The sequence below is a fragment of the Pungitius pungitius genome, chromosome 13, assembly GCF_949316345.1.
Source record: "Pungitius pungitius chromosome 13, fPunPun2.1, whole genome shotgun sequence".
Classification (NCBI taxonomy): Eukaryota; Metazoa; Chordata; class Actinopteri; order Perciformes; family Gasterosteidae; genus Pungitius; species Pungitius pungitius.
This window is the reverse complement of record NC_084912.1, coordinates 8,061,243-8,086,744: the sequence shown is the minus strand read 5'-3', so window position 1 is coordinate 8,086,744 and position 25,502 is coordinate 8,061,243. Positions and strand designations below refer to the sequence as shown.

The 25,502-nt window shown below is 41.1% G+C and overlaps 2 protein-coding genes across 5 annotated transcripts; one reads left to right on the top strand and one right to left on the bottom strand.

The window, feature by feature from the left end:
- Positions 1-2,911: 2,911 nt before the first annotated feature.
- LOC119214565 (centrosomal protein of 55 kDa-like) lies at positions 2,912-6,819 on the bottom strand. 4 transcript variants are annotated; one of them, XM_037466396.2, is made up of 9 exons: positions 6,681-6,815; positions 5,891-6,037; positions 5,613-5,729; positions 4,596-4,746; positions 4,217-4,355; positions 3,945-4,134; positions 3,798-3,860; positions 3,442-3,528; positions 2,912-3,179 (listed from the first exon to the last, which is right to left on the bottom strand). In XM_037466396.2, the coding sequence occupies exons 2-9, from the start codon at positions 6,026-6,028 to the stop codon at positions 3,018-3,020; spliced, it is 1,047 nt and encodes a 348-aa protein (XP_037322293.2). In that variant the 5' UTR covers positions 6,029-6,037; positions 6,681-6,815; the 3' UTR covers positions 2,912-3,017. The 4 variants fall into 4 exon arrangements, with proteins under 4 accessions (XP_037322293.2, XP_037322294.2, XP_062422669.1 ...); XM_037466397.2 differs by having other exon boundaries at positions 2,912-3,176; XM_062566685.1 differs by lacking the exon at positions 3,442-3,528 and having other exon boundaries at positions 6,681-6,819.
- Positions 6,820-6,930: 111 nt separating this feature from the next.
- myofl (myoferlin like) lies at positions 6,931-25,319 on the top strand. The gene is made up of 53 exons (XM_037466394.2): positions 6,931-7,403; positions 7,853-7,908; positions 8,048-8,139; positions 9,543-9,651; positions 9,729-9,825; positions 10,194-10,363; positions 10,682-10,810; positions 11,159-11,221; positions 11,334-11,384; positions 11,466-11,496; positions 11,605-11,720; positions 11,829-11,955; positions 12,048-12,151; positions 12,232-12,300; positions 12,397-12,440; positions 12,521-12,603; positions 12,752-12,876; positions 12,994-13,107; positions 13,346-13,523; positions 13,701-13,825; positions 13,913-14,022; positions 14,206-14,398; positions 14,484-14,639; positions 14,729-14,860; positions 14,953-15,116; positions 15,483-15,597; positions 16,278-16,380; positions 16,501-16,640; positions 16,729-16,893; positions 17,037-17,124; positions 17,260-17,337; positions 17,469-17,650; positions 17,740-17,898; positions 17,986-18,087; positions 18,249-18,410; positions 18,499-18,664; positions 18,757-18,827; positions 18,924-18,938; positions 19,018-19,113; positions 19,807-19,935; positions 21,314-21,469; positions 21,610-21,701; positions 22,083-22,253; positions 22,348-22,496; positions 22,721-22,860; positions 22,996-23,084; positions 23,157-23,252; positions 23,360-23,501; positions 23,617-23,716; positions 23,852-24,045; positions 24,130-24,239; positions 24,349-24,496; positions 24,632-25,319. The coding sequence occupies exons 1-53, from the start codon at positions 7,316-7,318 to the stop codon at positions 24,668-24,670; spliced, it is 6,123 nt and encodes a 2,040-aa protein (XP_037322291.2). The 5' UTR covers positions 6,931-7,315; the 3' UTR covers positions 24,671-25,319.
- Positions 25,320-25,502: the final 183 nt, after the last annotated feature.

Below are 25,502 nucleotides of genomic sequence, written 5' to 3'. Positions count from 1 at the left end.
TAGTGGATGCAAAATCTGGCTGCCCTGTGATGGAGGGGTGTGGGGAAGCCCTCCTGTCAACCGGACATCTGCTGTGCTTTAATCGACTGGACCCCATCCCCCTCGAGGCCCCTCGCAGACAAAGGGGAGGACTTTGCTCACATCCTTCATTTTTTTTTCACGAGGTTGTTTTAATGTCATCTCAAAAAGCCACATACTCTTTCCTCCCCCACAATCCCGCTTATTGTATTTCGATTAAAATCTGCCTTATCTTCTTTTTAACATAATTTCTCAATGTCCCGGATCCCTCCAGAGACTAAAGTTAGATTAATATGTTTATTCAATTTTCCTGGCAGCGCTGCATGCGTCAGACCCCGAGTTTAAAAAGGTTGCTGAATAAAAACACGGTGCTCTGGAACTCTCTGTTATGATTAAACCATTTGTTATCCAGTGTCTGTTTAGGATGCAATACTATTTTGCCTTAAAAGAAAGCAGGGGAGGAGCAGGGTGGTGCTTCATGCAATGCTCCCACAGACTGAGAAGGGAGGAAGAATAAAGCCAGCACCCATTGGTTTTTGAGTGTAGATTAAGTTGAACGAACAACATTTTATTATATTTGATTAACGGAATCTATTCATTTGAGATGAATGTGATCAAAATCAGTTGGGCTAACTCAATTTAATCCCATTTCATGGATGTTCGGTTCTTTCATGGATGTATTGGATGGATATCCTGCACACAAATTAATTGAGTTCATTCAATGACTTTTCTTTTTTCAAAAGCAGCTTTGAAACAAAATGGAGAACAGGGGATATAATTGTTGTGCTATAATGACGGCTAGTGTCTGCGCTTCATAAATGCCGTCATTCATCTGAAGAATAGAACACACTCTGTCCAGCAGCTATTTGACCACAGCGATGTCCACATCTATTGATATGCCCCAGCCCGGTGTTTCTGGCTGTTGATGGACTTTTGAGATCTGAGTTGTTGGTTTTCTGCCAGTGATGACCAGCATATGACTAGACATAAGGCAAGTGCATGATTTCACTTGGCTTTCATTACAATTAAATGTACCCTCTTCTTGTTCCAGGTGCAAAGAGAGCCTGTATTACCCCAGCACGCCACTAGAGGGGAATGTAGAGCCATGGTGCAGGTGATTGATTTATTTTAGTTCTCAGCTCCTTACAGGTATTTGTAGCTATTTTTTTTAAAGGAAAATGTATTTAAAAACTTACATCAAAAAGCCACTGATGCATAATTTTAAATATCTTGAAATGTAGACAAGAAGTCCAATGTTGTGAAAGCACCTCTTTTGTTAAGTCCAAAGACTGCGTTGCCACAGCAACAGAGTACATGAAATGCTTCTTGAGTTGTCATGAAGGAAGTGTTATGTTCGTGTGGAACACAACCCTCACCGAGCTGTCACAGCATTGTCCACTGGTCGTGTGTACTGGTTGTGTAGTGACCCGACACACAACCGTCCTTATTGGCCACAGCCCTGACCTTAAAATTTACCAAAGAGATCCTTCAAAATAGGAGAAGCAAAGTAAAATTTTCATTCAGCAGCAGCTATGTGATTAGTAGAACATTTGAACCAAAAATGCAGGTCAAGCATTGTGATGTGTGATGTTTCCAGAGGCCTGGAAGAGGTAAAAACCTCCAGTGGTTTACAGGAAAACGCCAGAGAAAGAAAGACTTTGCCTTTAACTCCCTCTGATTTATTTTGGATCCATTAAACCAGCGATTCCCAGCATGTGCGTCAGAACTTGGCAGGAGTGCGAGATTAATTTAAGGGGGTGTGAGAAGATTGATGGGATGGGGAAAAAACAAAATGCAGAATTCAGGAACATGACATTTTCCATTGTCTTTCATTCTCTCCTGATAAATGATTGTCTTTATTCATGCTGTCATGATGTTCTGTTGGGAAGTGTCTCTCTCACTGGTCGAATGACAGACTGTAGTGGAGCAGTCCTCCAGGGATTCCAGGCTATGTTACACTTTTGTTATCTGAGTCTGATTTCAACTTTGTTTCACGCCTTTCTTTCCCTCGTGAAGCAGGTACCCTCGACATAAATCGCTGAGGATCACCTTTCAGGTATTAGTGGAATACTGCTGACAAGACTTAGGTCTCTAAAAATGTATTCATTCGTGAATGAATACCAACTGTCATCTTACATGCTTCTCACGCATAGCTTTGTACAAATCATTAAACGCTTGAAAAAAACGGCTACAGAATGTCTGACTGACTGATAAGATCCAGCGTTTTGCTTCTATGTGTTTCTCTGACCCTGTTCTGGCTTTGGGTTTAACACTAATGACCTAAGACTTGCACACTCACGTCCTCAAGCACGTGTAGAAGTATCTGGACACTTCAGAGCAACCCATCTTGCAAATGCTGCAGTCAACTTTCCGTTAGAGGCACTTAGCTTTCGGACCTCCGCTGTCAGCGGCTATTAAGCCATTAGAGGTCCATTATAGCAGCCTTGTAATATGCTTTTAAATTGAAATCCTCAGCTCAGCCCGAGGCTGATGGGAATGTTGTAAATATATCGGTTATTTGGTATTAAACCAAACTTGGCCCTGACCTGATAACAAGCTTCATTACGTCAGGGCACCACCAAGGTCAGCAGAAATGTATCCTTGAATATCTGTAACAAAAACAACAAAATCCATCCAATAGTTAGATTGGATTGATAATTCACTCACAATCGAAAATGTGAACCTCATGTTGGTGACCACCAGTCATTAAAAAAACATCCTATATCTCGTAGATGTTGTGACTTTGACCTGCTGCTAGAGTTTAAGTCGTAGGAATCAATCCTCTAAGGTACTTCAATATCCACAGATCTGCTAGTGTGACTACAAATCTGCTATTGTCTGTTAACCAGAGCTTTGAGAGTTCATTGAAAATCCTATGAAGCGAAGCCATGGCAACTGATCACATGGTTTATTAAGTTGACGTGTTCCTCTGGTTCCACAGCAGGTTAAAAAAAACAATGCATAATCCAGAAGACACATAAAGAAGGACTGGGCTTGGCTTATTTGAGACAGATCTCCAGGTGGCTCATCAGTTCCCGGTGGTGACTGACTGGGTACTCGGCTCGGCAGCTGGGACACTCCAGGAAGCTTTCGTTCAGCAGGTTGCGGGGGGGGGTCCATGTCGCGCTGTCTCTGGAGCACAGGCCTGACGTGTGATCCTGCTGAATGGAGTCAGCAATCATGAATGAAAGATAAGACTTTGGGTGATTAAATTAGCTTTTCATGGAGCGATTTTTTTGAGAGACACTTAAAGCTGTACTAAAAAGCTGTAATATTAACATATTAACAACAAACAACAAAGTTACTATGATAAGTGAATAAGGAGTCACTCCTAGTCCAAACTGCTTTTTTTTCAACAAAAAGCATCAATGAAGATAGGATACAATAATAACTAATGAAATCCTTTTTTTTATTCATGCAAACCTGATTCTGCAGAACTCTGACTATTTTCTTCTTCAAATATGAACAATTCTGCTTCTCATCCTCAAGGTCTTGTGAATAAATCTGGATCTAAAAATGAAAACACAATATTGTATAGTTGTTGGATATTAATTTTCAAAACACAAAGAATGAGATCACTTGCTTAAGTGAGGAAAGAGGGTAAGTAGGAAAGGCCCAATTATGTGAAAGATTGACGTTTAGATTCACAAAGGCAGACTTAAGTAGACGAGCTGATGAGCCTCCTCAATGACTGCTTAATGGATTAAGAGTATCCCTCGATTTTCTCATTAAAACTAAGGATTATATTAAGTAAGGGGAGATGATCGACAGATTCATACCTGTCGTTCCAGTTCCGCAATCTTTTCTTGACCAGTTACCAATAACTTCTGAAAGACAGAAAACTGAAGAGAGATTTAACTTCTATTTGTCCTGATTGCTTCCTTTGCGTGTTAAAGATATGATTCTTCAGTTCAATGAAGACTTACCTGCAGCGCAAAGCCAGACAATCTTCGCTTCTCCTCATCCGGTCGGCACTGAAGGTCTTCGCTCTCAGCACTCAGCCATTCCTCTTCATCCTCACAGCATTGATCGTCGGACCATGAACTGGTTCTGCTCATATTTTCAGTCTGCAGCTGTTGCTTTAGCTCGTCTACCTCCCTCTCTCTTTCCTGGCATCTGCACATAAAATGGTCCATCTTGCCGGTGACTACCAACTTTATGCCGCAACGTATTCTTCATTTTTGAGTAGCAGACATACTGGTTTTCGGTCATTATCAGTTTCCGCTCTATCGTTTTGAAGTTCTCTCTGAGCACCATCAGCTCGTCTTCAGCTTTCCGTAAGAGTCTTTCATGGTGCTTCTGCATCTGGTGGAATTTCTCCACTTCTCTAATGAGAGCTGAAAAGTTAAATGTTGAAAAAAAAGACACAATTACACAATCAAAGATGCCTCAGACAGCTGTAATCACGCATGGCGTAGTATTGAAATACATGATTTGGACCCATGCATTGCAAGCCACGTATTCTGTAACAGCCAGCTACTCGAGGACAATCTTGATATCTTAAAAACCTTGTTGTGACAATCTGTTACCCCTTGTGCTCCCAGCACCGAGCGCCCGCTGCCCACTGTCTCACTCACCATTTGAATGGTCCTCATTGTTCTGCTGTAAGAGAGCCTGATTAGCTGCGTTCAGCTGCTTCTCCAGCCATAACATTCTGGCCAGAGTCGCCCTCACGTAGGCCTCTCTCTGCTCGTCATATTCCAGCCACTCCTTGTTTTTCTCCAATCCCTCGGGGGAGTAAATAAAATAACGAGAAGCACATAACAGCAAAAGCAAAAAAGCAAGTCTTACCGGGGGGGAGGTGGCTCTGAAGCAAAATATACTCAACAAGACATGTACACTGTACACAGGCCCACATAGAAACAAATGTGCATACAAGGTAGCCACTTAAAAGCAACCACGGATACAAAAAAGGTATTGCATTGTTGGTTGAGGCCCATTCTTCATCTGAAGTGGAGTCCAATTTAACGACAGGATGAAACAGTACAGTATTAAACATACATAAATGAACAATTTCACACAATTCTCCCCACTGCTTTAATAAGACATTACTATGTGAAATGTTATGACAAGGCCCAAAGCCCAGAGGATTGCATTATCCCTTGATCACTGTGAAGGTATGCTCTGTATGAAATGTTTTTTTTTCCATTTAAATGGAGAACAGGATTCTTCTTCTAAATTGAAGAACCTTCGAAGTAACTGCTGCCATCTAGTGGTCTAAAACTGGTAAGAGCGGTTTAGACAATCCAAATTATACAAGGATATATATAAGCGTAATATAATATTGTTAATGCTGCTAATAGCACCTGTAATTATCTACACAATAAGAAAATGGTCATCCATACTTCACGTAAGGTTGGAAAAAAACTCAATATTTATTGTTAATGTAACACTGGGATTTAAGTGCGGAATAGCATCACTTTTAAAAGGTAATTGCATTAGAAAAAGAACAAAAATAAATGACTTTAAAGTTCCTTCAGCACTTCTAGCAACTCTCGAGATATTAACCTAGTAGAGACGCTCACAAGCTTGTTCTTAAGTTCTTTGGTCACTCTTGAGTAAGTGGAAATACTTCTCTTTCTCCTCATACTCACTACGTCTATCTGCTTCCCTTCTTTCTTGCTCATCTCCTCTGACTGCAGAGCCATCTCGTCTTTGGTGGAGAGCTGCTGACTGCTCCTCAGCTTAACAGTTTGAAAAGAGAAGAATCTCTGAAAAAAAAAGAATGAGTTTTTATTTTGCAAATGCTCAGCGACAGTAAATTAATACCCTGCACTAAAACATTTATAAGATCCAACATCATTTAACAGCTTAATGTGAGAAACCCTTGCGAGTGGACTTGTGTTAGTACACAGTTCTTGTTCTGATCTACCTCTGCAAGCCGGATTTGTTGAACCAAGGTCTTCTTCAGACAGGCATTCTCGGCCCTCAAGCTGATCACAACCACATCGAGCTCTGACTTTTTTTTTAGCTCTTTCCTGAGAAAACGCTTGGATCTGGTGGAAGCCATCTACGCATGCTGTGGACAAATTATACAAGGGACAGACACAAAAATATTACATTTTTGTCACAACATACAATTTGGAGAAAAAAAAATGGATGGATTCCGTTGCAGATGTTTTCATTAGCAGTAATGTTAGATCCAGGATGGTTTTCTATGCTTTTCAGACATTTAGCCTTTGCTACAGCCACAGATGGGAATAGTTAACACTATTACAGTGTAAATCCTTCATTTAAATTATTCATCCCACAATAATGTCAAAGTTTCTTTGTATGACATTTAGTTAGTGTTGACTTAAAAAATGTATTGTTAATATTGGCTACCGTTAGCACGACTTTTAAAATAAGAAAAATACTGTAACTCAACTTAACAAAGATATCCAGTGATATTCTTAATATAATGAATGCAATATATAAAAGGCTAAGCTAACTACATTTACTACAGTGACCAATAGTGAACAAACGTAAGCGTAAACTTTACCTTTGTTAATTTAACGCTAGCAAACTTAAGTAGCTAAATAGCTAACGTTAAAGTTAGGTTAGCTAAACGTCAACTCATCCAATGACTATTTTCAGATTTTTTGGTTTTGTTAACAACAGTAAGTTTGAACAGCAAATACATAACATAACATTAAGGATAATTTAGTTGCGTGGTAACTAACCTTATTTTTTAGATTCCAATTTCACCAAGTAACGTTAGTAACCTGACAGCTAACGTTAGCTAGTCAGGGAGGCATTTGTCTAGCTAACGTTAGCTAAAGCTAACGGAGCTGCTACAAAAACTGCCGCCTTAAACTCGTCCCGGTGCAGCCAGAGCAGTTCCGTGCGAACATCTAAAGTTAAGTAACAACCACAAAGTCTCTGGAGCAGCGTGTTTTTGTGACTTAATTATTAATAAGATGGGAATTTTATTTGTTTTTAAAAGTTCGTTCTTGTTATTGTAAGCATGGGGGGAAGGCGATGCGTCACACGCCACCGGGGAGCGCTGCAACACAAGCCGAGAAAGGTCCAACTCCGCGGGCTTTGCTGGATTTCACACGATTTGCCCCTTAGCTCTGCACAGTGGTATCAGGCACCATTAAGTTATCTGCACGAATCCCTTTTTTAAAAGGCAACGAGGAAACTAGGCTGTGCTTTCCTTGTTGTCTCTTCCCCCACCCAGGGAACCTGTGACTCATGGGTGAGGCAGCCCTCTGGGATCCAGTCCTCACCCCTGTGCACATCTGTGTGTTTCAGTTCCGTCTGTGGAGGCTCCGAAGATGATTCCTTTCTCTGAATAGATGTGGACTTAATCAAAATGCTTCGTGTAATTGTGGAGTCGGCCAGTGGGATCCCCAAAAAGAAAATTGGAAACCCAGACCCAATCGCTGCAATTATCTTTAGAGGTGAGACTATTGCATTAAAAATATATATATATAAATCTGAGGTAACTGCTGTATGCTGTATTAACTCTTTTCTCATGCACACATTGTTTCATTTGTATTGTCAATCTATTATTTTTTTTTGTAATCTGTGATCAAAGATTTTGGATATTACTTTTGCAGCAATGTGAGAGAGCAGTTTACAGTAGTTTTAATGAATAGGCAGTGATTCCTAATCAAAACGAGAAGTACATCCTTATATTATCATAAAAGTCCTCTGTTTACTGATAACAGCAACTGTATTTGCCCTCACAGTTTTAACTTTATATTTACAAAAGTATAGATGCCTTTATGTTTTCAGGGTTACGCTCTTTCTATAAGATTGTTAAAAGTTGATTGAGTACTTTTTTCTATTCTCTGCATGAAATCAAAATACACAATGCATAAACAAATATGTTTTGTTGTGTTCACAGGTGAAAAGAAGAAAACCAAAGCAATTGACAATGATTTGAATCCTGTATGGAATGAAGTAAGTGCAGAATGAGTTGACTGTGATGAGAGACATTTACTTGGAAATTAATTACTCAGCAGCTGCTGTCATTTCCTCAGTGAACGTTTCTGTATGTTGTTGTTTAAAATGATTCATCGCCTCTTTCCTGTAATTACAGGTGCTTGAATTTGATCTGAAAGGCTCTTCCTTGGATGCATCTTCCTTCATCGATGTGGTTGTCAAAGACTATGAGACAATCGGCAAAGACAAGTACGAAAATGATGAGCGTTAAAGCATCAAAATTGCGATATATCCGTTTTACCATCGCCGTTGAGAGCCAAGAGCATGTTATAACTTCACTGAGTTTAAAAACCACAGGACTCACTGGCTGTGTTGAGACTTGCTGTGGTTTCAGTGTCAAGGAAGAGGCTGTTTCGTCTACCTAAGAACAGCACTATCGCTCTAAAGAGCAATGTTACCTTAAAAGGAAAAAAGTAACTTCTTTCCAAACCCTCCCCCCACCCTTACACACATAATTTATGCAATTTATGTGGGTTCTGCTTAATTTCTCATTGTTTATCTGTTTTTATGTGTTTTGGTCTTCCTGCAGTGCAGACAAGAATGTAGAAGTAATAATAACAACAAGAAATACAATTCCACTGAGTCACTCTACATTGTGTATAATATAAATCATCTTGGGGCAGGCACAAGGGATGGGGGCGGGGGGAAGAGGGAAGGAAGGAGAGGGTGGTGGGGGGGGAGGGGGGTTAGTGCTTCGGCCACTTACACACAGGGATATCTTTCCATGATCACTGCATGAGGTGAACAGGAAAGCTTGTGTGGACTTGTCATTGGCACATTTTGGAGGACTAGTTGTACCACAGCCTCTAATGCAGTGCAGAATAAAAAATATATCAGTATGTCAGTGAAGCAGATCTAAATATTTGAATGTTTTTCTCGTTTCTGAAGTGAGTAACGCCAACAAGCCGAAATTTGTATTATTGTATTAACCAGTCCTTGCATGCGGCCTCTGCAGTGGGCGAAGCAATACATTCTGCGTTGTGAAGAATGTAAACGGCCTTTCCAGATTCTGTCTCATCCTCCACAGTTGACCCTCCTTTCAAACGACGAGCCACGTTTTGTAAGCTCGGTGCAATGATTAATTACACAATAACGGCACAACTGTTGAGAGAACGAAGCCTGAGCACAAGCATCAATAGGGTTTCGCTTGCGCTTGCGTTGCTACGGCTGCCTTTTACCCCCTTCCTTTGCTCTAAATGTTTCACCACACTATAACTGGGCACATGCATGTGATAATGGAAAATGCCCATTGTGATGAGATCTATTGTGTTGAATAACCATTGTTGCTATGCCACTTCTGTTGGGTAGAAAAAGCGTGGTTTCTAGGCTTCTCATAATATGTGAAAAACGAAATAGGGAAGTACAAACCGCCAACTGCACAGCAACGAGTAATAACATTCCCAAACAATGATTTGAATTCCCTCAAGTGGAAATGGAAGAAGTTTGTCACAAACTGGAACCAAAGCATCCTCTTATTGTTGCTTTTAGCTTTTTAAGTTGTTTTATCCGGACGTAAGTAATAATGCATTTAATAAAAATGTGTACAGCTGTCGGTCCCGTCGAAAGCAAAAATATCTGTGTTTTGTTTTCAGGTTCATTGGCTCGGCAAAAATTCCGCTGAGAGACTTGGCCAGTGGTCACATGACGTCTCTCCCATCGAAGAACGTGCCCTTGATCAATGAGAAGCAACGAGCTACTGGGGTGAATACATGTAATTGGTGTTAAACATATACAGTAGAGATGATGATGCTAATTCAGAAAGCATTTTCTTTTATTAGGCAAACATCAATTTGCTCATTCGGTATGAAGCACCTGACGACCTTAGACCAGACCCAAATGAGCAACCTGATGGAGAAACGTCTCATGTGGATGCAGGCGAGTAATCTGTTCAGTCTATTGAATGATGGGAGATGGTGGTTGTGATTTTACTTATTTCCTTCAAAAATAACAAAACCAAACATCGCATTTCCAATAATTCATATCAGTGTTTTCTGTAAGGTATACAAAGTCATACAGATAATTAAACAAATCAATTAATAAACCCATTTAAAATTAGCATTTTCAAAATTAGAAGTTTTAACACCAACATCAAATTTTAAGGTATCTCCCAGAAATATAGAAAAGACACACTGATTATTATGTCAATATTTAAATATATTTAATGACATGTGTAATGGTTAGCATATACAGCAAATACAGGGATGTCAGTATTTGACCAATGAAAACGTGTCTTTTCTCCACAGGAGACGGTGGTGAGGGTGATGAGAGGGATGCAGACGTGGGAGGAAGAATTCAGAGTGGAAGCCCCGGCGCTCCCACTTCCCCAAACCAGGCCGGGAAACCCAGACACAAGTCAGTCCACCTCAGCCGTAAGAAGAATAGAGCCTTGGCCAATAAGCCTCAGGACTTCCAGGTATTGTTCACATTTTGAGTACTGGGTTCCTGGATCATCACTAATGCCAGTTTGAGGTGTCAAACATGACAGTATTCTGATGCAAATATACCAGAATTTCATAACATAGTGAATTATAACACAAATCGTTCATTTAAATATTTATTCTGGAAAGAGCAAGCATTTTTACTGATTATCTTTTGGAAATCTTTTTTCTGTGTAAACAGTCTTTGTCAGTTTTTGTCAACCCAAATATATCAATGGTACCTTTTCATAAATGAGCCGGGTAAAGGTTCCCACGGTTGGTCCAGCTTCCTCACTGCGACTTTCAATGTTCAGATTCGTGTCCGGGTCATCGAGTGTCGACAGTTGCCTGGCAACAACATCAAGCCAGTGGTTAAGGTGAATGTATGTGGACAGACGCACAGGACCAGAATCAGAAGAGGAAATAACCCGTTCTTCAACGAGGTAATTAGTCTGCAAAAAAATCCAATATAAAGTAACTGATGACTGCTAGCATAGCATTTCATCTTGCTTGCCAACATCCACTTGTCTTCTTACTAATAATCCCGACCATCTACAATAACCCTCTGGTTTATTTCTCTTGGCTGGTTATATACCAGTTGACCGGATGGTCAGTTTATCTAAATCCTCCACTACATTTTCCTCTGTCTCCATTTCTTGCCAAAGCATAAACATCTCAGCAAGTTGTAAGTCTTTTCATGTTTGTCACAATCCCTGATAACAATGTGTGTCTCACATCAAAATGTATTGTGGGAACTACTAATTTCTTTATGACTTTTTTTTCTCTCTCAGATGTTTTTCTACAACGTTAACATGCTACCTTCAGAGCTCTTTGACGAGAGCATTAGCCTTCGGGTGGGTAGAAAACTCCTTCTTGAAGCAAATCTATTTTGCAAACACAAAAAAAGAACACAACATTTTTTTAATGTCGCTTTTAGGAGCTTTAAAGTTGTGTTTTTCTCGACAGATTTATGACTCCTTCTCCCTCAGAGCTGACGGTCTATTGGGAGACTTCAAGGTATGCCCATTTAATTGCCAGCAGGATCACAGATTTAACACTTTTCACTGATAAAAATGCATTTTTTTCTTGCTCACCCAGCTGGATGTTGGCTACATTTATGATAATCCAGGTCTGTATTTCCATATAAAATATATACCATGTGCAAAATGAAGATTGTTTGTATATATTTTACTATATTGTGGGTGTTTGAAAATGTTGAATATAACACAATGTCCAGGTCATGCAATAATGAGGAAATGGCTCCTCCTGAGTGACCCTGATGACTCTAGCTCAGGGGCCAGAGGTTACCTGAAGGTCAGCATAACTGTTGTGGGGTCTGGAGATGACCCACCGGTATGTGTACCTTCCTCCTCACCAACAAGTTTACATCTACTAGACACAGAGTACATATCCGTCCTTAAAAAGACCACGACGAGTTATCCTCTCTTCTCCTCTGCCCAGACTGAGAGGAAAGAGATGAGTGAGGAGCATGACGACATAGAAAGCAATCTCTTGGTGCCGGCAGGTGTCACAATGCAATGGGCCACACTCAGACTCAAAGTCTACCGTGCCGAGGACATGCCACAGAGTAAGTGACCTATGGATACCTGGCGCCATCATTGTTTAATGCATTCAAATCCGCTTGACAGACTTCTATTTGGAACCTATTTTTCATTGCAGTGGATGATGCCTTTATTCAGACAGTAAAACAGGTCTTTGGAGGAGAAGGAGACAGAAAAAACTTGGTTGACCCATATGTGGAAGTCAGCTTTGCTGGCAAGAAGGTACTTCATGTTTGACTTAAAATAAGACAAAAAAAATTAAATGTTTTTTTTGTGTGACTATTATCTTTACTTTGTTTTAGCTGTGCACCAAAGTCATTGAGAAAAATGCAAACCCAGAGTGGAATCAACTCATCAATCTCCAAGTCAAGGTAAGAAAAATGGGACATCAAGATGTTTCCAGTGGGCTGGATTAAACATTTCAAACCTCTGCACAAATCAACAAGTACTTCTGTCTGCCTCTCTAGTTCCCGTCCATGTGTGAACGCATACAGTTGACTGTATATGACTGGTAAGAACTTAAATCAATACAGCGCTGCACAAGTGACGTTACCAAAAACCAATAATGAAGTGCCAGTTAATTCTTCGTAGGGATCGTCTAACCAAGGATGATGCCATAGGAACAACGTTTTTAAACCTGAGCAAGATGTCTTCCTCTGGTGGAGAGATTGAAGGTCATAATGTAATCTGTTTTTTTATAATGATACAATTGTGACATTGTTCCATTGAGTGCTTAAAACTCTTGTTCTTATGCACCTTATTGCTTTAAATAATTGCAACTGTCCAGGTTTTTTTTTTTAAAGGAGTGACTGTATATTACAGTGAGCACCGCAGCATCAGAGGTGGGTTTCCTGCCAGCTTTTGGGCCTTCCTACATCAACCTATACGGCAGCCCGAGAGAATTCACCGGCCTGCCAGACCCATACGACGAACTCAATTTCGGAAAGGTAAGCACACTTACATGCTTACATGCTTAGTACATTTGATCCACTACTACTAGGTATAGACACCGGATGCAGTTCACCTGCATGACAATCTGTACATTGTATTTTGATGCGTTTCAGGGGCAAGGGGTCGCCTACAGGGGGCGGGTCCTTGTTGAGCTGTCCACAGAGCTTGATGGGAAGGTTGATATGAATGTGGATGACATCTCCAGTGATGACATCCTTGTGGCACAGGTACACACTTTAACTTAAACTACCACTTTCTCCATTTTTATTTGATTTATATGATAATCCTTACGATGAAAAGCCCAAGTCGTTATACATTACTTTTTTTCCTTTCCAGTTTTACCTATTTACCTATAGAAATCATCTACATCTATACTGTTAGAGTTTCTAGCAAAATATTTTTCTAGCTGAGAGCAGAGACAGAAATTTCTTCTAACAATGCCACATCCTTATTCACTGAATGCAGAAATACCAGCGGCGGAGGAAGTTCTCTCTGTGCGCGGTCTTCCACAGTGCGTGCATGCTCCAGGAGCCCGGCGAGCCAATCCAGTTTGAGGTCAGCATTGGTAACTATGGTAACAAGCTGGACTCCACCTGCAAGCCCCTGTCGTCCACCACCCAGTACAGCTTTGCTGTGTTTGACGGTATGAAATGCTAAAGCCTGCAAGAATTAAAACACTTTAAAGTTATTAAGTTTATCATGTTGTAAATCTGTGGTTCAGGGGTCACGCAGCCAAAGAGAAGAACCACATGCTAATGAGCTTTTCTTCTCCAGAACTTGTGCTTAAAACGACTGGGTGTATTTATTCTCAATTGTGCAGGTAATCACTACTATTACCTGCCCTGGGCTGACACTAAGCCTGTGGTGATTCTCACCTCACACTGGGAAGACATCAGCCACCGTCTGTTCTCCGTCAACATTCTCCTCTTCATTGCTGAGAGACTGGTGGGAATAAGTTGCAGTTTCACGTATTAATCGTCTCTACCCAGGTAGTACTGCTCACTCATCGGCTTTCATCTGTCTTTATTTTAGGAGTCCCACCTCAACTCTTTAAAAAACGCCATGTTAGCCAAAGAGGCTGAGACACATCTGGAGGAGATTTGCCGTGAACTCATCAACCACATGATTGAGGACCTGAACAGGTAAGACATGACTGGTATTGTGTGTTGTATGAAGTAATGCTATAATGCAACTTATCATTAGGATAACTGTCATGTGGTTATTGCTTTTATGTTAAATGCAATTTCAGGTGGTTACTATGGTGGAGTTATGTCATTACCTTGTGTTGATTGCATCCAACATACTGTAACCAACTTTTATAACAGTTTTCAGCTTCCAGTGGTAGAGGGCCAACCCCATGTGACTGCACTGGATCTCCAGTTGAGAAAACTGCGTGATGCTGCTATTGACAGCATCAGAGAGATGGCCAATCGCATGAGAGAGGGTGCCATAGATGTCAAGGCTACTGTTGAAGACATTGAGGACTGGTTGGACAGGATCAAGCAGCTCGCAGAGGAGGTCAGGAAATTCTAAAAAATATTATGAAACGGAGCACATCAATCACATTTTATTATGTAACTGAAATGTTTTGTGTCTCCATCAGCCTCAGAACAGCATGCCAGATGTGATCATCTGGATGTTAAGAGGAGAGAAACGGGTGGCTTTTGCTCGAGTCCCAGCAAACCAGATCCTGTTTTCAAACTTTAGCGAACAGGCTTGTGGGAAACACTGTGGACGCACGCAGACCATTTTCATGCAGGTACAAAACTAGTCGACATACAGATCATACATTTTTTATTTGATATTTCCCTGTTACATTTTTCGAAAGAGTTCTTTTCGGTTGGTCAGTATCCCATGGACAAAAACAAAGGTGTGAAGGTCCCTGTTCAGTTGCGGCTCAACATGTGGCTCTGTCTCTCTGCCCATGAGAAAAACTTCAACAACTTCTCAGATGGGAACTTCAGCGTGTACGCTGAAATGGTACAGTACCTGCTCAAAGCATGAACCTTTTTTTAAACAAATCAATATTTAACCTGCTTTCAGTTGTGTTATCTCTGAATTTAATCCCACAGTATGAGAACCAGGCCCATGTTTTGGGGAAGTGGGGAACTACCGGTTTGGTAGGTCGTCATAAGTTCTCCAATGTGACTGGAAAGGTGAAACTCAAAAGAGAACGTTTTCTGCCACCACGTGGATGGAATTGGGAGGACGACTGGTTTGTTGACCCAGAGCGATGGTAAGTGTGTGAAACTGACCACATACATACACAAGCGCACACTCGCACAGCTGTTTGTGCTCCACAGCTCATTTTAAATACAAAAATCCAAGTTATCCATAAGCATGATCCTGTTTTTATTTCAGCCCCTGTCCTCTATTAATTGGCAGTAATCATAAATCACTGCTTGTACCAGCCACATCTTGAACACAATGACAGGAAATGAAAAAGAATTTTGGCATCACTTTTGGGTTTAAGTAGGTCTCCCTCCCACACAGACTCATGTAAACAATGTTAGCTCTCCATAGCGCTTCTTCCTGAGCGTTTCCTGCATCGCTGCCCTCTGACTACCACAGCTTCTCATCACTGTGGTGGTGTTCCCTACAGGCTGTTGACAGAAGCAGACGCCGGCCACACAGAGTTCACAGACGAAGTTTTTCATAATGAAACACGTTTCCCTGGTGGGGAGTGGAGCGCTGCGGCGGAGCCCTACACAGACGTGGTATGACATACTGCTCTCACAGACCCAGTATGCACACGTTTCATTTGTGTGGAAAAATGTGGGGGAAGATAACAAAACAAAAGGTGGTCTGTCCATGTTAGTTTTCAATGTTATCAGTTTTTCCTGCACCATCATTTGCTTAAGAAAGGTAGGATGCAGAGTTGTTTTTATTCAGATAAACATATGACCTGGTGTCGACCTGGTATCATTTGTGGTTTATAATAATAAGTAAAATTACTCATGTACCTTTTCTGAACAGTATACAAAATAAATGAAGCTGCTATTTTCAATATTTTAATGGATGATGTGCAGAGTGGGTCACTCAAAGAGAACATCACCCAAAACTGCTCAGTTTCTTGGGGGCTTTTTGCATCTTTCAACTTATTTTAGTTTAATTTCAGCTTTACTATCAGATTCCCTTGCTTTTCAGACAGATTTCTGGTAAACGCAGGCTACGCTACGAGCAACAAAAGATAAATGCAGCAAATGAGCAAATAGCTGGTGATCATGAAAACTATGTCTGGCTCAGGAGTTATAGAGCCGAAAGGAGAGGCCATACTGGATTCCACGGTGTCACAAGTAGTCAAATAAATTAGTGATAGAAGGTTTAAAGGTGACAAGCATTTTATAGGGATAATAACGAAAATGTATTTTATAAAATAATGGTCTGTGTTTTCTAGAATGGAGAAACAGCTCAGAACCCCAAAGATTTTGAGTGTCCAATGGGATGGCGCTGGGAAGATGACTGGAGCTTTGACAGCGACAAAGCTGTTGATGAGAAAGGTAACGTGGAGACTGAAACTGAACTACGTCATCAAAACTTCACTTCACTGTGTTCATCTTCGGAAAAACTGCAGGTTTAATTGGTCTGTGTGCATGTCTGTGTGTGTCTTATGGCACTAGGTTGGGAATACGGAGTAACCATTCCTCCCGACGATAAGCCCAAATCATGGGTCGCAGTGGAGAAAATGTATCATGTCCATCGCAGAAAGAGACTCATCAGACCGCGGAAGAAGATATCTGACAAAACGGCTGTTACTGAGGTGAGGAAGAGGCGACAAAGAGTCGATTTGGGGGATTCGAGGGAGTTCAATTTCTCAGAACTTCTGCCCGTCTTTTACCATACCGCAGACGCGAGACCCAGGGGAGGGCTGGGAATACTCTTCCTTGATTGGCTGGAAGTTCCACAGGAAGGAGCGCTCCTCTGATACGTTCCGGCGCCGCCGCTGGAGAAGAAAGATGGTCCCATCAGACCGCCTTGGTTCTTCCGCCATCTTCAAGCTGGAAGGGGCATTGGTGAGTCGGCGATTGTCCCCGAACGTCGCATCGTCCATTCCAGCTGTGTCAGATCTTGTCATTATTGCCCTGTGACAGTTCCTCTCAGATGTTTGCAAACCAATCAGGAAGTTTATTTTGGTTCTGCTGTCGTTTGTTAACAGGGAGTCGATGTTGACGAGAAAGCCAGTAAAGCGGATGCAGCCAAACTATTTGGTGCCAACACACCCTCTGTTTCCTGCCACTTCACCCGTAAGTGTTTGGGTCAGATAAAGCTAATTACTGATCACTCAAGCTGATTGTTTCTATAAACCTCCTGATGCACTTTTGATAAAGAAGTCTGTTTTTGCAGTTTACAGTTTAACATGCTGATAAATCTCCCTTCAGAGTCTTACCGTTACCACTTGAGGGTGTATGTGTATCAGGCGAGGAATCTCTGTGCCATGGACAAAAACAGCTTCTCAGGTAAAAACAAAGCAAAGTACAAGCCCAGTCAAGTAGAATCCATTAAAATGACTCAGGATGTACCATTTTGCCACAGTAGAAAGACCATTTCACAGCAAAGATTCACATGTTCGGTCTCACCTTTCCGCCAGATCCCTATGCTCATGTGTCATTCCTACATGTGAGCAAGACGACTGAAGTCATAAGGTCCACCCTGAACCCCTCATGGGATCAGACTCTCATCTTTGAAGACATTGAAATCTACGGAGACCCACAAACTATTGCCGTCAACCCTCCAGATGTGGTGTTGGAGCTGTGCGACAGTGATCAAGTAGTACGTTGGGTATTTAATCTGCCTGGGCTTCAGGCTCAAAGTGATGGGCTATGCTAAGTCTCTGTGTACCATTCTGCTTCCTTTCGAAGGGTAAAGATGAACCCCTCGGACGCTGCACATGCCCGCCAGTAGTGACACTGAACCCCAGTATGGCGGTCTGCCCAAAGCTGCTGTGGTTACCGGTCACCAAAAAAGGTTGCAGTGCCGGGGAGATTCTGCTGGCTGCAGAGCTCTTTCTGAAAAACAAGGTAAATAGGAAACCAGAGAAAGTAAATGTACTGTAACTTTAATTCTGCAGCTGTATTTAGGGGGGGATGCTGTGCTTTACCTTACAGGAGACTGACGGAGATCTGCCCCTGGTGCCTCCTCGCCGGGGAGAGAAGCTCTACATGGTTCCCCAGGGAATCAGGCCCGTAGTGCAGCTCACTGCGATTGAGGTACACCATCACATCGCGCTGCTCGCGCACATGACTTGATTAGACAAGACCGGCTAAACCCAAAGATTTCTGTTGTGGTTGCATTATCTTTCACCTGTATCCTACAGCTATGCTAGTCCCTTAATCTGCCCACTAAGGTTTTTGTGTTTTTTTTATCCCAGATCTTGACTTGGGGCTTGAGGAATATGACGACCTACCAGTTGGCCACCGTTTCCTCCCCCAGTCTGATAGTGGAGTGTGGTGGGGAGGTTGTTGAAACCGCTGTGGTCAAGAATATCAAAAAGAACCCCAATTTCCCCGGATCAGTGCTGCTGCTCAAAGTGGTACAAACCCTAAAACTTTCTATTCTATTTATGTGTTTTATGTCAAGACTTCTCCTGCAAGTTCTGTGCTATTGTTTTCTCGCCTTAGCTTCTGCCAAAAGAGGAGATGTACACCCCTCCTATTGTGCTGAAGGTAATCGACCACCGGCCATTCGGTAGGAAACCAGTCGTGGGTCAGTGCACCATCGACCGCTTGGAGGAGTTCCGCTGTGATCCCTATTGCATTAACAGTGAAGTCTGCATGTCTGCTAGAGGTATATACAAAAAATGCATGCATATACAATACATGCACATTCAGCTACACACAGTAGAGACTCATTGTATCCTGTTCCCGTTGACTTTGCAGTGGCAATGATAGCTGCGTCCCACGGAGAAGTTGTCATAGACATTGAGGAGGGAACCGTCGTAAAATCTGAGGTAAATAGGAATGCAACCAAAAAACATAGGCAACAATATTTTTACGTATACTTACTTTTATTAATAATAATTCTTTGTCTGCTTGCCACCATGCAGCCTCAGGCAGAAATGGTGAGTCTCTTTTTCGGAATTTATAGTCTACTAACATCCCGTAAAAATACTAAGTTCACCCTTATTTTCCATTGTGTAGGAGGAGACAGTTGACTGGTGGAGTAAGTTCTACGCCTCTGTTGAGCAGCAGGAGAAGTGTGGGCCTTACCTGAAAATGGGATACGACACATTACATGTAAGAACATGATGTTGCCCACCGCACATTTTTTTGATTTTACCGTGGCTTATTTCCTTGATAATTTTGGTTCCACAAGCAGCATGCAAGATGTGATAGGCCGGCGTGCTTGCTTTTGTTCCTTGACATAATAGTTTGTAGAAGTGTGTATCCAAAACATAGTTGCTGACAAGGCAGTCTAAGAGAAGGTAAATAAGTGTATATGTTACAGGTCTCAGTATGACAGAGCCTGATGACAGGCTTGTGCCTCAGAAAGGTGTAAAAAAATAAGACGGACAAACATGTGGCTACTGTGGTTAGCGTCTTTATCTCTCACTTCTAGTAGAAGCGATCATCTCCTCATGTTTCTCCATGTTTGCCTGACAACACACTGCAAAAATACATCTCAAACAAACCCGTAAAGGCTTACATCACTATCATAGATGACATCATTACGTTTACTCAACAAACCTGTTACTTTGAATTAAACCCTTAACTGCACTTTACAGCGCTTCACCGCCACCTGCTGGGCACAGATAGTAATACACATTACAGAAAAGTTTTTTGCTCCAAATGAATAATAAAATACAAAAATGTGGCCATACATTTTGTGTGCGTCACAAATAGGTATCGTGAAATCCATTAGTAATGCTTAGTTTTGTGAAGCAGATGCATGAGTTTCCGCCTGTGATGTGGTTGTGTCATTGTTTTCAGATGTTTGACAGTGAACTTGAAGAGGTTGCAGAGTTCCAGGGACTCAGTGATTTCTGCAGCACCTTCAAACTTCAGCGAGGAAAGACTGAATATGACGAAGATGATCCCTCTGTGGTGGGAGAGTTCAAGGTACCAAAATTACATTTCAAAAAGTATTTCCCTCACAAGCATCCGGTTACACCTGAGATATTAGCTGTGTCTCAAAGTCGCCAGGCTGCATCCGTAAGGACGCATTCATCGACCGTATACCTCACTGACTTTCGTGTCCCATTCCTCTGAACACGGTCGAGGTTCGCAGCCCTCCAGGAGCCGATTTGAAGGACACATCGGATCTATTCTTTGCGGCCGAGCATATCCCAGCATGCAGTGCGGGCCAACTGGAAGAGTTAACTTGTGTATTGTGTAATGTAACGTTAAGTAATATAATTCACTCAAATATCTACCAATATAAATGTTATAATATAATACAATATATAACATCACATTTTAGTTTATGAAATCGCTTAAGTTACGTGATGTCGTGTTTTTAAATTCACATAAGACTAGGACAAACTGCCTCCCCCATACAGCCACTGACCTAGACCTGAACCCCCCCTGGGTCCACATACTGTTCTTATGAACATCAATGTAGCAACACACATTTATAACAAATACACAACGAGCAGCTCACGTTACCGGGAGCCGCTGCGCTGTTAAGCAGCTCGTCTGCCCGGATTAATAAATGTGTTTGCTGTTGTCATTTTTATTGAAAACATTGATGGAATCTCCACTGCCTAAACTCTACTTTTAGCTGAAAATAATTATAAGTAAAGTATTATACATTAACTTATTTAATTTGAATTTAAAATAACCAGATGTCTCAACCTGAAATATATTATGGTCTGGAGGAGAAGCGTATCTTCTGTTTATCTTCTTAATCTGTACTTTAAAGGTTTTCGGGTTTAACAGCTCTTATTGTTAAGCTCAGCAAGTTGCTAGGCAACGGAAGCAGTTGAGGTAATGCTGATGACGCAAGCAGAAAGTCCCCCCGTGGGGCAAATCGTGCCATGTCAGAGACCGTTGGGTTCAGCCCAGGTCTACCACGAAGGCTGGAGGCAACAAAGATGCAGCCTTGAGACTTTGAGACACAGCCATTGTAACCTGAGCGCCTCTGCTGGTCTCTTGCTGTTCCACAGTCACTTCTGCCCCCTTGTGGAGGATTTATGAATGTCATAGACATAGAGAATATACTGTCCATAGTGTATTGAGAGTATTATAAATTCAGCCAGCAGATTGATAGTCTGTTCCATGGTATTTCATCCTGTCCTAAATGTTAAATTCAGTACAGCTAAATATTGAAATGGAATTCCCTTGGAATGATATATATCATTATTTCACATTGTTGAAAATATATTTAATAATTCAAATATATATATTTATATATATATATGACCTCAAGTTCCTGTGTAAATCTAATCACATTAAAGATGTTGCATGACTAATGGTGCTGTCCTTTTTGGTGATCCAGGGCTCATTCAAGATTTACCCTCTGCCTGATGACCCCGGGGTGCCAACTCCACCCCGCCAGTTCAGAGAGCTTCCTGAGAGTGGACCTCAGGAGTGCCTGGTTAGAATTTACGTGGTGCGCTGTCTTGACCTGCAGCCAAAGGATACCAACGGCATGGTGAGCATTGTATGATGCTTCAACTCACGACCACACTGGTGTCTTGATAAAGAATTAAGTCACAACTAGGATCTACATTTTATTGAGTGAAAACGATGACTAAAGCTAATGAAGCTAATTTTTTTCCATTCTCATTTCAGTGTGACCCATATGTGAAGATTTCACTGGGACGGAAAAAACTGGATGACAGAGATAACTACAAACCAAACACCCTCAACCCGGAGTTTGGAAAGTGAGACTGAACTTTTTGTTAATTTATTATTTGTTCAAATGATGGCCGCTTTTAAATGAATTCTTCATACCCAAAATGACCATCTGTTTATTAATGTACTTGAATCTAAATGTCTGCATGTCCATGGGGGCCATATTTACAACAACAACTATAAATCATCCATTTACAATCTCTCACAAAGGTTTCTTAGGATGATTCGAGTCTCATTTACTAGACTACTTCCTGAACACATTCCTCTTTGTTAAAATCTTACAAAATCTCTCTTTCAACATTTGCATAAATGGTCTCACCTCTGCATAGGTGTGTAGCACACACAGTTTTTTAGGAAGGAGTCTTTTAAAGGAACAACAAATACATTAAATGCCCTCCATTTTTGTCCAGGATGTTTGAGTTGTCCTGCTTCCTACCTCAAGACAAGGACCTGAAGATTGCTGTGTATGACTACGATCTACTGAGCAGAGATGAAAAAGTCGGTGAGACCGTCATCGATTTGGAGAACAGACTCCTGTCTCGTTTCCGGGCCGGTTGTGGTCTGCCAAAGACTTACTGTGTGTAAGTATGCACTCTACAATATCTACAGTGTTATTAATAAATCCTACAACGTAAACCTCAAAGGCAAACCAACAAAGCTACATTATTCTGACAGCTCAGGGATCAATCGGTGGAGGGACCAGCGGAAACCTTCTCAGATCTTCCAGAACGTGGCCAAAGTGAGAGGCGTTAGTCCTCCACTCATAGAGGGAGATGGCAGCTCCCTGACTTTCTCAGGAAAACGATACAACCTGCAAGATTTTGGTAATGTCATTATTGAGCGCCCTATTTTTAGCAGAAGTATTACTTGTTTGTACTATCTCATTGGACATGTCTTCTGTATATTTGTGTTGTAGAGTATTTCAAAAGTATTAATTATGTTGAAGTTGCCGTGGAATCTCATTTTGTTTGTTTTACATATATGCAATATTAACATCTTCTGCAGTATACTACCCTTTCATCCTTGACTATGTTGGTTTGCTGTGCAGAGGCAAACACTGTGATCCACCCGCACTTAGGACCAGCCAGAGAGAGGCTGGCTCTGCATGTCCTCAGAACCCAGAACTTGGTGCCAGAGCATGTGGAGACCAGAAGCCTGTGCAGCTCCCACCAACCAAACTTGTCTCAGGTTAAAACAACAGCAGTAACACCTTTTTAGTGGAGCTAGTAGTTCATTCATTTCAAGCGTATGCTTTCTAAAATAAATAAACTCAAATTGTTCCATGGCTTTGTTTAAAATACTAATTGTTTTGCACAAATCCAGGGAAAAATTCAAATGTGGGTGGACATCTTTCCAAAGAGCCTTGGTGTGCCAGGGCCTCCATGGGATATCACTCCACGCAAAGCCAAGAAGTAAGAGACACTCCAAATTATGTTTTATCACAGACTATTCAAGCATCAAATATGACCGTATATTTAAAATAGGTACGTTTTGCGAGCCATCATTTGGAACACAACTGATGTTACTCTGGACGAAAGAAGCATCACCGGAGAAGACATGAGTGACATCTACGTAAAGGGGTACATTACTTGTCCTGTCTCTTACTTCAACCCTTCTTCTGTGTTCACTATCAACTGGACTCGTTCACAAAAAGCCAATCTGAAGTCAACATTATGATGTTTCCTAGATGGATGCCAGGTATGGAGGACTCCAAGCAGCAGACTGATGTTCACTACAGATCCCTGGATGGTGATGGGAATTTCAACTGGAGGTTCATCTTTGGGTTTGACTACCTGCCTGCAGAGCAGATGTGTGTTGTTTCGAGGAAAGTGAGTGAGATTGTGGAACAGGAAGGAAGCATAAAGTGACTGTTACTATGGTATTTTTAGTTTTTGCTGCTATGAAGCCAGGTAATAATCTGAATAAAGTGTTTGTATATTACAGGAACACATTTGGAATCTGGACAAAACTGAATTAAGGATTCCTCCTAAATTGATCATCCAGATTTGGGACAATGACAAATTCTCTTTGGACGACTACTTAGGTGAAACATCATTGTTATTAAATAAATTCTTTGCCATGACAATACAAAGGAAAGACCTTTAAAGAGAGCTATCGGCCCAAGAGGACTACTGCGTGGGAGACACATTTGTATTTTCAATCTTTGTATTTGTTACAGGTACAGTTGAACTGGACCTTCTCAACCTGATCTCTCCTGCTAAGAGCTCAGAAAAGTGCAGCCTGAAGATGTTGCCTTGGAGAGAAGGCTCAGTCGCCTCTAAGAAACCTCTGCCCAACTCACTTTTCTCCCAAAAGTCTGTTAGAGGCTGGTGGCCATGCACGGTCGAGCAGGATGGGAAACTTGTGCTTGGTGTAGGTCTTTGTCAACAGCACAGTCCTTAGTTAATGTGTTTTTACCCAAGTTGCTGTTCATGATTGTGTTTCAAACCTCTGCAGGGTAAAGTAGAGATGACGCTGGAAATAGTGGAGGAGAAGGAGATGGAAGAGAGACCTGCGGGGAAAGGCAGAGATGAGCCAAACATGAATCCCAGACTTGATCCACCCAAGTAAAACATCATTAAAAAAAGACAAACAAAGCATGGAATATGAGGTTTCTAGTCCAATAGATCGCATACAATGAATCATGTGAATGTTGCTGTCATTCCCATTCAACAGACGCCCTGACACGTCATTCTTCTGGTTTACAAGCCCTTGCAAGACCATGAAGTTCATTGTTTGGCGAAGATTCAAATGGATTTTCATTGGAGCGATTCTTCTTCTGCTGGTCTTCTTGTTCCTTGGGATCCTGCTTTACTCCCTACCAGTAAGATTACATATTTTACTGATCATTTATTAATTTCTGTATTTCTTAAACTGGTATAAATAAGTTGTTTCCTTCACACTTTTCCAAAGTAGTATGTAATCTGAGTGGCTACCTTAATACATTCTATATCCACAGAACTACATCTCAATGAAGATTGTCAAACCTTTCTCATAAGGATCATTGAGGAGAAGTGCCTTCCTGATGGAATCGTCAGTGTTTCCATCACTGAGAAACATGCAATAACTTCTTCTGTTGATGCCACAACAGATTGATATTCAGCATTCTAATCCCACATTATCACACCAGATTTTCTCTATTTCTTTGCACTACTGCAATCTATATTTCTTGTGATCCAAAGTGTTTTATCTTTACATGTAAACAAAAAAAATCAAGAAATTCAAGGATTATATATTGGAATAAAATGTGTGATAAAGAAGTTGTGATTGGTTCTGCACACGATAGAAATCATTACACATATAATGTAAAACTGTCTAACGTTGTAGGATTTTAACTATGAAAATGTAACACACATACGTTTTGTAACATCAAAACCAGGGACATCTTCTGTGTACTTTAGGTTGTTAACGTCAACATAGTGGTATACTCGATGCCGAGTAAAATTTACAATGAAAGAACAACATAAAAAGTGTCTTTTAGAATCTCATTACTGATTTTTGATGTACTTTTCTTTACCCAACATCATTTTGCTAGTTTTTTTACTTTTGTCTAATTAATATATATATAGAGAGAAAATAAGACCACAAAATATTTAGGAAACAGTCCAAGTTCCTGTTTTCAACACAGATACTTAATTGAACCGTCTTTGCTGTGTAGGATTAAAACTCAATCCCCTTGTCACCCCCGACTGTCACCATGTCTGCAGAATCCTCCAGGTGAGTCTCAGAGGAAAAAACCTTTGGGACAAACACATGTTTTAAACATTCAATTTTACATTCTTTGTTGGCTAGCTCTCATTAAAGATCTTGTATATTCACATATTATATTT

Coding starts and splice junctions, on each gene's coding strand:
- LOC119214565 (XM_037466396.2), bottom strand. CDS start 6,028: ATGGCTTCCACCAGATCCAAGCGTTTTCTCAGGAAAGAGCTAAAAAAA. Junction 4,356..4,595: donor CAATGAGGACCATTCAAATG/GTGAGTGAGACA, acceptor TTAACTTTTCAG/CTCTCATTAGAGAAGTGGAG. Junction 4,135..4,216: donor CTGATAATGACCGAAAACCA/GTATGTCTGCTA, acceptor TTTTATGTGCAG/ATGCCAGGAAAGAGAGAGGG.
- myofl (XM_037466394.2), top strand. CDS start 7,316: ATGCTTCGTGTAATTGTGGAGTCGGCCAGTGGGATCCCCAAAAAGAAA. Junction 9,652..9,728: donor AGAAGCAACGAGCTACTGGG/GTGAATACATGT, acceptor TTCTTTTATTAG/GCAAACATCAATTTGCTCAT. Junction 18,665..18,756: donor AGTCTGCATGTCTGCTAGAG/GTATATACAAAA, acceptor TTGACTTTGCAG/TGGCAATGATAGCTGCGTCC.